This window comes from Eulemur rufifrons, chromosome 21, assembly GCF_041146395.1.
Source record: "Eulemur rufifrons isolate Redbay chromosome 21, OSU_ERuf_1, whole genome shotgun sequence".
Classification (NCBI taxonomy): Eukaryota; Metazoa; Chordata; class Mammalia; order Primates; family Lemuridae; genus Eulemur; species Eulemur rufifrons.
Window position 1 is genome coordinate 7,125,124 of NC_091003.1, and position 13,243 is coordinate 7,138,366.

Below are 13,243 nucleotides of genomic sequence, written 5' to 3' on the forward strand. Positions count from 1 at the left end.
TTCAACTCTGTTAATCATAGACAGCTGGGATTAGGAGCTGCATGGGCCCAGGAATCTCGGGTCTAGACAGTTCTCTGTGCCTCAGGGAGGAGAGGGAAGCATCAGAAATTGGGGGGAGGTGTAGGCTGGGGTGTGCCGTTGAGTCACAAGAGGAGAGTGAATGGGCTCTGGAGCTAAGAGGACCCAGGTTCAAATCCCAGCCCTGTTGCTTCCAAGTCTGTGACCTGGGACAACTAAGCTGAGACACAGTGGCCTGTTTTGTCTGAGGGCAGAGACAGCTTCCCTGTCCTTTAACAACGGCTACATCTCAGCAGCAATGTGACCGTGGCTGAGACCAGTCTGGAGTCCCCCGAGGTGGGTGTGGTGTGAATGAAGGTTGGCTGAGTCAGCCAGGCCAGACCCAGCAGGACCCACCTGACAGGCCCCAGCGGAGAAGTTTACATGATGAAAAGTATGGCCCCCAAATATGCACGGATTGGCATCCAGGTACTTCTCCCAGGCCCCCATTTCAGGGCCTTCTCTCGGTCTTACCTTCAACCTTGCCTGGCTGGAGCTCCCAATTGCCAAGTGGCCTTGGTTCCTTTCCAGCGGACCCCTAAAGTCTGTCACTGCCCTCTCCTGCCTGAGGCCCCCACTCACCCTTGGCCACCTGGCTGGTAGCAGAGACGGTATGTCTGCCCCTCCCAGCCTCTGGGCTCAGTCTCCTGCCCACATGACTTCCTGCACCTGCCGAGAAGCAGGGGCTCCCCCTCTGCTCAGCAGTCCCCTCAGCTTCCACTCGGTTCTTGTCTCGGTCCCACGACTTTCCAACCCAGTCCCCACAAGGCCCTGGTACGCACCCAGGTGCCCCGCCATCCTCTGACACAGCCTGGGTTTTCTAGCCCCCACACACATGCCCACAGGTCCCTCCTCCTCCAGTGCCTTCCCCCAGATGCCTGCCCTGTTCTGCTGGGTGCAGCTCTCTCCTGGTGTGCTTTCCTCAGAACAGCGCCTGCGTGTCTGTGACGGTCCTCCCCCTACTGAGCTGTACGAAGCTCTTGGAACCCCACCCAGCATACAGTAGGCACTCAATAAATGCTTCCTTCCCTACCTAGATGGTGCACCTATCACCCTCTTAGCCCCGTACACAAGTGAATTTTTCCTGGGGTTCCCACAGACCTTATTCCCAACCCCACATTCCCCCCAACTTCAAAAAAGAGGCTGCTCAGAGAGAGAACTGGAGGAAAATGTGGACAGTGGTGCAGACTCTGCGCTTCAGAGTAGATGAGTGGTTTGGAGGACAGTGGGCCCCAGGGTTCAAAGCCCTACTTTTGCCTAACCATAATCTCTCAAAGACTCATTTTCCCCTGCCGTGAAAGGGGTTAGTTATTAGGAGCACAGACCTCCCAGAAGATGAGGTGGGCCAAGGCGTGACAAGTGCCCTGCTGTAGTCAGCACTTGGTTGCTGTAATGTGGCCCTTAGCAAGTGCCTGGCGCACACTAGGTGCTCAGTGAACCCTTGACGAATGAATGAGTAAATGATGGTTTCATGTGATCCCCTTCCCCACCCCCAGTTTTGGCAGCTCACCTAGTCAGACCAGATGTGTCAGCCCTTAGAGGGGAATGAAGGGTCCCTGGCCTCTCACCTGACACCCATCAAGAGTGGGGCCTACTTTGTTTTCCTGGTGCCCACGAGGTTTTAAATTGTGAGAACACCGGCATATAAATCAGCAATCAAGGGCAGGAGGAAGTGATCAGATGTGACTCCGGTTTTCGGCTTGCCGGTGAGATAATTAGGTGTTTGATTGGCACCCTCTCTCATGGACAGCCACCTCCAGGTCCCGCCTGCGGCAGGAGCAGGCTTGTTTTCCTGCCTGATGCTTGGGAGGGAGGCGGGGGGTGCTGGAAGTGGGGCCAGGCACTGTAGTGGGGGCGACTGCCATGGTGGGGGGGACCTGGAGTTGGCCAGTTTATCATTCATTTGTTCATTTATTCATTCATTCATTCATTCATTCAACAAGTATTGAGCACTTAGTGTATGCCAAGCCTCAGGATACAGCAGTGACCCAGATAGATAAAGTTCCCGTCCTTGTGGAGCTGACATTGGATGGGGGCGGGCAGTGGAAACAGGCAGTAAACAAATGCAGAAGTGGCTACATAAATGTGTCAACAGTAAGTGCTAGGGAGAGAAGTAAGTGGGGGCCAGGAGAGGGAGAAAGGAGTTGCTTGCTATTGTAAATAGGATGGTGGGACAGGCTTCTGGGAGAAGGTGGTAGGAGAATAGGGACCCTGAGGAGACGAGGAAAGACCTGTGTAGAATTCTGAAAAAGCAGCACTGTAGGCAGAGGAAACAGCCTGTGCAAAGGCCCTGGGGCAGGAATGTGCTTGGTGCGTTCAAGAGCCAGCAAGGCCCCCGTGTGGTTGGAGCAGAGTGAGCTGGGGGTGTTGGAGGAGGTGAGGCCCAAGGTGGATCACATGGGGCCTTGACTCTGACTCAGATGGGACCCATGGTAGGGTTTTGTGCCACGGAGAGACAGGACATGCCTTCAGTTTGACAGGATCCCTGTGGCTGCCGTGTGGGAAAGGGGCTGTGGGAGGTGAGGGTGGCAGCAGGGAGTCCAGGGAGGAGGCTCCTGTGGTCACCCAGGCGAGCAATGACAGTGGCCTGGCCTAGGGTGGCAACAATAGAGAGGATGAGAAATTGTTGGATCAAGCTGACGAGATTTGCCGATTTATGTCAGCCCAACACCCAGAGCAGGGAAGGTGGCTGCCACCACTCCTCTCCCAGGGCCTCAGGGCTGTTAGCAGCCCCAGCCCAAGTGCCAGCGTTGGCCCCAGGGCACCCAGCCCTCCCCAGGTACCTCCTGCAGCCAGGACCCCCTGAGGCCACCGGCCTCCTCTCCAGCTGGCAACCCCAGAGGGACGTGATGCCATGGCCCCGTTTTACAGCAGTGAAACCTAGATACAGAGCAGCCAAGGGGCTGCCGGAGCTCCCAGAGCTGATACGCAAGAACAGTGGGACTCGAACCTGGTCTGCCTTTCCAGCGCTGGCGCTCAGCCTGCCTCAAACTAAAAGCAAATTGCTGCCTGGGTTTTCTGGAAGCTAGACCTGCAGGAACTGCCAGGAGGGCTTGATGTACCACAGTTTGTTTTATTTATTTATTTGAGAGGCAGGATCTTGCTATGTCACCCAGGCTGGCCTCGAACTCCTGGGCTCAAACAACCTTCCTGCCTCAGCCTCCCAAGTACCTGGGACCACAGGAGTGCACCGCCACACCCACCTGCAGTTTTAATTGTCTGTGCCCCCTGCGTGACCAAATGCTCCATACGGGCAGGACCTGGGTCTGTCTTATCCCTGGCAACATTGTAGATGCCTAAAAATTAGCTGTTGAAGGAAGGAATGAGTGGATGGATGGACAGATGGACAAACAGATGGAGAGACAGACGGACCAGGCCAGCCATGTTCCTGGTCTTCAGGCCACATAAGACCTTATCGAGGACAGATGAGGAAAGGGTGCCCTGTCGGCATCTGGAGAGGAGCTCCAAGGAAACAACCCAGAAAAAAGACCCAGAAAGATGTAGGTTCAAGTCCCCATCATGCCACTTCCTAGCTGTGTGACTCGGAGCGAGTGACTTTCTCCCTGCAGGTGCTGTGTGTGAAATGGTACCTGCATCACAGGACCGACCGTTCATTGGCTCCCTCAACAGATGTTTTCAGAGAATCCACTGCCTCCAGCACCACTGGGAGAAATAAATGAACTTCTGTTTGCCCAAAGTTGTGGACCTAGTATGTAGTGGGCTTCTTTGGGACAGTTATTACCCTGTTACCCTCACTGCACTGACAGTGTGCCAGGAAGTGGTCGGCAGCCCTTCGGCATCCACCCAGGCCTGAGCTGTCCGTCACTGGCCCAGCTGATGGAATGCAGGAAAGCCAGCTTGGCTGAGAACTGCTTCTCGGAGGCACCTCCCCTTGCCCCGGCCTCGAGTAATTGGCCCAATACATCTTGGCATCTGAAATTTACATACGGCGCAGGGAGTGATGGATGGCTCTGGTAACCCCGGCTGTCTCTCAGCAGCGGCTCAGTTATCCATCTCGGCGGGCTGTGGAGCCATCCGTCTTGTCTTGTCTCCTTGCTCGCGGCAGGCCAGCGTGTGCCAGGTCATCCCCCAGAGCCCACCCTCTAAGGCCCTTCTGAAGGCGACACTCCCAGCCTGCCCCACAGCAGACAGAACAAGTCCCTGTGCTCTGAACATCCCTGAAACCCTCCTCAGTGTTTGCCTGGGACTCTAATGGCAAAGTCCCGAATAGCTCTGTGGACCCCAGATGTAGAATGAGACATTGGCTCCCACAAAGGCAGCCCCACCTTGCTCCTGCCACAATTCCACAAATGTTGATTGAATGCCTACTGTGCACCAGCCACTGAGCTAGACCACTGGATGCGGCTGTGGACAGGAGAGACACCTTCGCCACCCTTGAGGGACTGGCTTTCCATTGGAGGTTGTCAACACTCTGAAGACCCTGGACACCATGCCAGGCACTTTACCTACTGCAGTCTGGTTCTCAAGAGGGCTTTGCAATAACCCTTTGAACACAGACTTTTATCCCCATTTTACAGGCACAGAAACTGAGGTCAGGCCACTTGTTTGATGGTCACACTGCTAGTGAGGTGTCGAAGCCAGGGTTTGAACGCAGGTCAGTGGTCTGTGAACCATGTCATTGTTCCCCTGACAGACCAGGGCTTCTGGCCTTGACACATAGCATTCATTCATTCATTTGTTCATTTGACTGACAGACATTTCTAGAGTACCTACTGTGTTACGGGAACTGTTCTAGGCACTGAGGATACGATAAAGGGGGAAGAGCAAAACCTCTGTCTTGCTCTCACGGAGTTTGCATTCTAGTAAATAAGTGGAATACACAGTATGTTTGATAGTGATGCGTGTTAAGAAGAAAACTGAAGACCAGGGAGACCAGCCGGCGGATTTTGCAGTATTTTCATTCCCTCTGCCTGGGCTGCTTGGCTTCATTGTCTCACAGACTCCTCAGCCTTCCAGACCCAAGTCAGATGTTCCCACCGTGATGACTCTCCCCCAGTCACAGTAAGTCGCCTTGCTCTCTGTGTTCCCATCACACTTCGTTTGTACTTCTCGCAGTATGTTTAGACACACAGTGTAAGAATTGATCTGTCTGTCTCTTCACTGCACTGTGAACTGCTCAAGGACAGGGGCTGTCAGCTGGTTTCTACGTACCACTACCTAGCACTGTGCCTGGCACAGGCGTGGGGCCATAATTGGCTGGGTGGATGACTGGATGGGGACAGGTGGTGGGTGGATGACTGGCAGAGTGATGCGTAGATGGGTGCTGGATGGTCAGTTGGAAGAATAGATGAATGGGTGATCCTTTGGAAGATGGACGACCAGTTAGGTAAATGGAGAGTTGGTTGGGTAGATAGATGATTGGATAAATGGAGGGTTGGCTGGGTGATTGGATGGATGTTGGATAAAGGGCTTCGAGCTTGGGTAGCACCTCGGTGCATTCTGGCAGCCCTTGCCCAAGTTGGGGACCACAGTGTTTTAATTAAAACTCTGCCTCTCCCTTGCCCAATCAGTTTCCATACCTGCCTGAAGTCAGTACAGGAAACATGTTAGGGTTTCACTCTTCCTCAAGCCTGCAACGGAGGCAATGTCTCAGCATGATGGCCTTTGTCACTTTTTACCAGAATTATTTATGCCCTCACTGTCTGCTTTGGTTTCTGAGCTCTTGGAGGATGTGTCTGGTTCATGATTGCTGTCCCCCCACCCCGCCCTTATCTAATGCCTGGCACAGCAGAGACCAGGAGTGCTTGGATAAATGGGCAGGTGGACAGATGAGGTTCACCATCTCAGAGCTTGTTTTTACATGGGGGGCGGGTAGTGGTTGTATTGGAAGTCATAATCACTGCTCTTCTTGGTTTTTGAGACCTGGCCTGGAATCTTGACTGTCACTTCTTATACATATCCTCACAGGAGGTAATATACATAAAGTCCTCAATGTACTCAATAAATATGAGCACACAGATATTAATATGCACTCAGTAAATGTTAATTGAGCTTTTTTTTCCTATAAGAGTCTTCTGTGTAAGATTTCATTTGAAGAAAAGTTTCTAGGGCTTTGAAAAATAAAATCTGGTAGCAAATATCAGAAAGAGTTAACAGGGGCACAAAGAAGACACCTAGACTTGGGGGGTGTCCCGGAAGCCATTTTGGAAGAGGAGACTTTTAATCTGAGACACCAAGGATGAGAAAGACCCACCACGAAGACAGCATGAGGTCGTCCGCGTTGAGGGGAAGGAGTCTGTGGAGCCGTGGACTTGGGAGACGCTGGTGCGTTTGGATTCCTGCGGGGCATTCGGTCTGGCTGGGAAGGAAACAAGGAATGGAGATGACGGGAGAGGCCAGCAGGGACCCAGTGACCCCTAGGGGTGCGCAGGTTGTCTCAGGCCAGCGAGGAGCCACAGGCGGGTTTTGAACCAGGGAGGGATATATTGAGGAAGAGATGGTTTCACTTCATGGAATCCCTTCAAAGCCTGGGAACAGCTGAGGTCCTCACTTCCTTAACCCCTGCCCCAACAGGCACTGCAACTTTTTCAGAAGGTCTCTTCTCAGAGTTGGTGTTAGGATATGTCCGCTAGGGGACTGTCTGGAGCCGGGAAGAGCATGCGCACCTGCAGGGGGAGCTCACGTGCCAGGTTGTGGCTTACCTGAGCTTCCCTGATAAGAATGCAGCATCTAGCTCAAAGCCTGGTATATAGTTGACACTTGAGAATCAGGTGTGAAATTGCTCTGAAAACTGAATATTCTTCTAAGATTCCCAGTCACTTCCGGTTGGAGAAACTCAGGTAAATCAAGAACACTCAGCTGGCCTCTCCATAGATAACCAACGGTTTTCCTTTTCTAGCCAAGAGCCACCGTCCTCTCTGAGGACATCCAGCCTCTTAGGCCAGGTGTGTGACATGGGCAGGTACCCAAATCTGTCTGTGTCTGTTTCCTCATCTTTAAAATGAGAGAAGCCAGATGTGGTGGCCCGTGCCTGTAATTCCAGCTACTGGGGAGGCTGAGGTGGGAGGATTGTTTGAGCCCAGGAGTTTGAGGTTACAGTGAGCTAGGATTGTGCCACTGCACTCCAGCCTGGGCAACAGAGCAAGACCCATCTTTTAAAGGAATGAGTGAATGAAAGGATGGAGAATCAGGTATAATGAGTGTTTGCTAAAGTGTGGGGCACATGGCCACTGAGGGGACATGAGATTGTAAGCAGTAAGCAGTAGACCTGGTGTTAGAAGGAACTGACTTGGGTCATGAGAAACAGTTGTCCTTTCTCAGTTCTCTTTCATCCCTTCTCATTCCAACAAGCAGAACGTCTCTGCTGGGTACTACATTCCCTTTAACACCCCTCCGGCACTTGCTAACCTTTTATAACAAAATCAGACAGCCAAGCTTTGTTTTCATTGCACTTTTATTTTAATGGCTACCGTCTGTTTATGGCACGTGATTCTCTAGTGACAAAAAACAGTGTCCTTCTCAAATGTACTTATTTAGGTTAAAAAAGGGAGGAGACATTATATGAAGGTCAAGAACAGGCAAATTTTATCTGTGATGCTAGGCCCAGAATAATGGTTACTTTTAAGGGGTTCTGACCAGGAGGGGACACAAGGGAGTTCACTCAGGCACTTGGAGTGTGAACATTTGATATCTTGATCTCGGCAGTGGTTACTCAGGTATAAAAATTCATTAAGCATAACATTAAACTTAAAGCCATGTGTCTCTCAATCAAAAAGAAAACAATGGGGGTCAATTTGAAGATAAATACTAAGTTTCAATATGACAAAATTCATGCAGAGGAACTTGTGTGGTCAAAGTTTGGACAGCAGTGGCCTGGGCGACCTTGAGGATTCCTTCTGGCTCATAGGTTCTGAGTGTCTTAGAGGTCTAAGTCCCAGGATTGGCCAGCACAGTGATGGCAGACCCTCTTGGAGCTAGGGACACTCGCAGGATGGGGGACACTTCCAGTGAGGCCTGCAGATGCCATCAGAAGAGCCCCTTCCTTCCCCCCAGCCCCGGCTTCCTCCTACAGGGCCTGGCCTTGGATACGGCTCAGCTCCAGCTTCCTTTCTCCCTGCACATTGGCCCGAGCCTCAGCTGCATCTATCATCTGCTTCAAGCTCATTAAAATTATTTCTTTTTAGTTGCAAATGGGCTGTTTATGATGATCATTATTTGAATGGTCTGCGCCGGGCTCCGGGCTGTCTGTCTGCTGCTGATGGCCGGTTAATCAGATGAGTCTCCTCCCTGCCTGGGCCTGGCCCAAAGTCTGGGGCTGTGTTAATCACGACTCCCCTAGGGCTGGGGCCCCGGGGCCAGGTGGGAGAGGATGCCGGCTTCTGCCTGATTATCAAAGGAGAGGCCCTGCGAGCTGTGTGTGGTAGCTTGGACACGAGTTTCTAAAACTCGACTTCAGACCCATGATTGTTTATGTTTATGGCAGAATTTTTTTTTTGCTGTTTGTTCAAAATAAATATAGTGCCATGAGCTTTTTAATTTTAGATGGGTTTATTTTAAAAGACCCTTTTTGATGTGATCATCGGCCCTCTTGCTTTGTTAATGCTCAAATAGCCTTTCTTTTAGAGTAGGAAGGAGTGGTTTTTAATGTCTTTGCTTGATACAGTAACATTGGACAATTATCTGTCAGTCTGTTTTAAGTGAAATTTTTACTGACTTGTGAAATCCAGAATTCTTGGAATCATTGATCTGGTGGGGTGTTTTCTGAGCTCTCTGTTTATCTAAATATAAGATTAATATCAGCCCATGTTTATTGAACACTTGGTACTGTGCTTGATGCTTTACGCATTTATATCATTTCAAACAAGCTCCCTGAACACCCCCCAGCTAATAAGGAAGTGGAGCAGAGCCCCGCTGGAGAGGAGGGCATTAAAAATTTGCCTTTATAATCCACCAAGGAGATAATCCACACCTCGATTATTAGAATTGACTATAATTTATTTCTGAGTCCCTGCTTGAATCACCTTACAGACACATTAATGTGTTTGTTCCGTGGGATGATATATGTTAGGAGCTTTGCCTCGTGCCTGGCACATGCAAGCACTCCATAAATGGTAGTTATGATTATTACTATTTACTAGTATTATTATTGGTGTTAGTGTTTACCGTAGAAATGTAGCAAGAATTCAGGGTTGAAGGATGAGCATAGATTTAGACAAAGTTGAGAAGAACACGCGTATTAGTGACGTCATCAGCTCCTCAACGGCTAAGCAGGAAAGACACCAAAGGCTGGGCTGGCAGTGGGACCCGGGCTGGGGGCACACTCATGTCCTCCTGCCTTGCCTGGCTCTGCCCTCACTGCAGTGTAGACACAGCAGACATCCTTTTCCCTCTAAGAGACGAAATGCTTGGTAATTGTCTATATCACATCCGAGAGTGATTTGTCCCCACAAACAGCCTGCGAGGTGCGGGTGGAGGGAGCCGGGCATAATTGTCTGGTACATCAGGCAGTTGGAGTTACCCTGCTCTGCGATTTCCTTTCAGAACCTGGGTTGGATGTTTTTAATGAGGAGTCAAAGTCCGGCCCCCACGAGGTATATTGGTTGCTGTGGTGTGGGGAGATAGTGTCCCCGAGATAAGAACACAGTGTCCAACACATGATAATCCGAAACTGAATGATTACCCAAGTCCCAGTTCTGTGTGTCCTACAGCACTGTAAAAATCACATCTTTGTCTTCAACAGAAATGAGAAAAACTAAGAAAAACTGTGAGCACTCCGCTACAACTCAAATTGACCATGCCACTCCCGTCTCTCTGTCTCCTGCCAAGTGAGATTCTGTCCACCTGGCTGCACCAACTGGCCAGGTTTTGTCTACCTTTGTCTATTTCTGCAAACACCCATCTCTCCCTAGTCGTAGCTCACTATTTTGGTTATGGTCAATTGTGGTTTCTTTTTTGGAAACTGTAATTAGTTTTAAATAATAATAAACCAAAGTCTCCCCCTTTTTTTTTTCTCGTGATGCCTTGTTCCTCGCCTGGCTCGAAATTCCACGGGGCTTTTAGATTAGAAGCCCCCCGCTCCTCTGAGTGGGAGTACCCCTGTGCTGCGGCGAGAACTGGTTTCAGCACCCTGGAGAGCACCGGCTCCTGAGCCTCTATTTGAATTAGCTACTTTGATGCCTCTCCCTTCTCCCTTCTAGTCTCACGATTCTCCGAAGAGGTCAGACATTTCTCCAGAAATAGAAATTCTTTCCTGGATTTCTTCAAAAGGGCCCATAGGCCAGAGACACTTGTCCCAGGTTTGTGGTGCTATGGTGAACTACTATTGAGCAGATTTACTTACTCTCAGACGTGATAAAAGACAATTACCATGCATTTCGTCTCTTAGAGGGAAAAGGATTTGCAGCGGGTTAATAGTACTTTTATTTCATTATCTAATGGTAAAAGTGTTTCATTGTGTGTGCAAGATGAATGTGTATTAGCAATGACAAATGGGGTCTTTCAGCGCAGTGCTGGGCCTCAGCATACATATGTTAGATTAAAGAGTTCACCGTAGAAATATACTCCCGCATCTGCGTGTGTGTTTTTAATAAATCTGATTGCAGAAATTTATTGCATCACCAGATTTAGGAAATTATGGGGCTTGATTGCTGCAAATATAATCGGGTGATATATACAGAAATGCTCCTCGAGTTATGGTCCAGAAAAAAAGCCCATCTTGAGATGGTGCAAGAAAGCAGCAGACCACATAAACAGAGCATTTCTTGAATTATGCAAATGAAATCTATGACAACTCATGGTAAATTGTACTCTCTGTGTGAAACTGCCACCGTTAAAGTGAAGAAAGCTTCGAGAGGGGTGATCAACTATACATGTACGACCAGCAGACATTGTCTGTTACGTGTGTGTGAGCCGGCGCGTCCCCACTTCCTTCCCTCTCTCTTTTCTCCCTCGCTGGTACGTCCTGTAAAAACCTGGTCTGCCGCCTTCCTTGCACACAAGCAGGCAGAGCGCCTTCCAATCCATTTCTTCTGAATCCTGGAGTCTTCAATGAAGTATTTCTTATACTTGAAGTGAACCTTAAATGATTTACTGCAGGATACACAAAAGGTCAGCTTGCTTCTTATTGGCACCTTCATTTTTCCAAAATCTACTGAAATTAAAAAGCCATCTATATCTTAAAAGGCGTATTTATGAACCTTTAAGTGTAAGTAAGTCATAGTTGGAACAGTTCCCACCTCTGATATATGAAAGCTGTCGACAGCACTTTCTTACGCTATAATATGCCCATACAATATGCCGCACTTTACTATTTTGACACGGTTTGGAGATGTTTTCTACAGTTACTGACAAGCTTATGCCATCACTCCTTTGGAAATTTAAGAGGTGGGGCAGGGGGGTGGGGAAGAAATGAAAAAAAAAAAAAAACCTCCACCCAACTTTGTATAGGAGAATATTGATCTGGCCTGACTTCCGATGAGCAAAAAAGCTGTCCTGGACTTTTTTTGGTAGCATCTCCAGTTTTGTAAATTATTCATTTGTGCCAGGAGTCAATATCCTGTCTTTTCTCAGCTTTGTAAGTTAAGAAAACTTGTTCAGAATGCTGTTTTGAACGATGATTAAAAAGAAAAAAGAGAAAAAAAATCTTTTTCTTTTCTCTCTCTCTCTTTTTTTTATTGTTCCAGAAGGAGCTTAATTCCGTCGCTTCCGAGCTGTCTGCGCGGCAGGAGGAGAGTGAACATTCTCATAAACATTTAATTGAACTCCGCCGGGAATTTAAGAAAAATGTACCTGAGGTACAGTATATTTGCTGTTATAGAATTAACTCAGTAGGAATGCAGATTTTTCTCTGTTCAAGCTATATTTTGCAAACTGTAGACATAAGTGACTAACAAGAAAAGAAGCTAATTAGCCCCAAAGAAAAATTACAGCCCCCAACCTTTTGATGTTTCCTGGTATAGCGGCACTCAGTGATGCCAACTAAAGGAAGGGCAGAACGCTTCTCCATTAAAGTCCTTGTTTTTGAGGGCACTGTGACATGTCCATTTCCCCCCGCCCGACACACGAAGGTCAAATGCTTGGCCTTCGTGGCAAAAACAATTGGTCTAGAGTTCTTGATTTTATCCTGCTTTTCCACTGGTGTCTGGGCGATGGCTGCTGTAGACCCTCTGCCTCCCTCTTCGGGTCTTCATCGCTCACCTCCTTGCAGACCTGCATCCTGTGTCCTGTATACGCCCCTCATCCTTCCCTTTCCCTCCTGCCTTGCGGTTCCAGCAACCAGCTTTGTCTTTCCCGGCTGTCATCGGGGTGGTCCAGAGAATGACCAGGCCCCAGCAACACAAGGGCCCCCAGAGGAGCAGGTGGGAACAGGCAGGAACAGACACGTTCCTGTTCTGTATGGGGGTGAATGTGTGAATTCTTTTCCCTTCGCTATCAGGCCCCCCTGTTACTTCTCGAATTAAGGGGTAAAAATGATGGGAATAAACACAAGTAGGGAAAATAAATCCCTCTGGCTCCATATAATGTTGGCAGGGATGTGGCACATCAGAGCTGTCGTGGGAATCGGACATCAGAGGGCTCCGAGGCCAGACCTCTCTCAAAGCAAACAGTGTTTCCCTCTGGCCAGTAGGTTAACATCTGTCCTTGTCTACTCAGGTGTGCTGGATCTTGGAAGAGGGTGGGGCAGGGTTTGACATTCGGATGGGAGACACTGGTTCCACCAGGTATACTCTGCCTGTCCGAATCACCAGGGTCTCTTGCGCCATCTGGCCCATGGGGGAGGGGTGGGCCCAGCCAGGAATCAGGCCACGTGAGCACAGACGGGCTGCACCTTCGAGTCAACCTCAGTCTCTTAGCTGCAAAATCCTTCTCATACAAGCCATAAATATCTCTGATTCCTCAAGGCAAGAGAGGGGACTTGGATCTAGCTAGAATTTGTCCACGGAGCAAGTCTAGAAGGAAGCTTAGGTTTGAGGGCTTAGCGTGTGTGTGGAAAAGAGGCTTGAATCTCAGACGGGAGAGTATCTCCCATGTTGTGGCTTTAGGAAGGCCAAGCCAGGTCTTTGGTGTGAACTCCAAGAGCTAAGAAGCCGTAGGTTGTGCTGAGGACTCCTCCCTTCCCTTTTAGGACAGAGCTTGGCTTGGTCTCTAAACTAATTTTTCTCCCCAGAATGAGGACACCTCTGACTCCCCGTTCCCCAGGAAGCAGAGGTGAATCGGCCCCGGGTCC

The 13,243-nt window shown here is 49.5% G+C and overlaps 1 protein-coding gene across 2 annotated transcripts in view; it reads left to right on the forward strand.

Moving 5' to 3' along the window:
• CUX2 (cut like homeobox 2) overlaps positions 1-13,243 on the forward strand; it is a 234,449-nt gene that overhangs the window by 133,799 nt on the left and 87,407 nt on the right. For both annotated transcript variants that reach the window (XM_069497074.1, XM_069497075.1), the window contains exon 2: positions 11,700-11,810. In XM_069497074.1, coding sequence (XP_069353175.1) covers positions 11,700-11,810 — 111 coding nt within the window. The remainder of the gene's footprint in view (positions 1-11,699; positions 11,811-13,243) is intronic.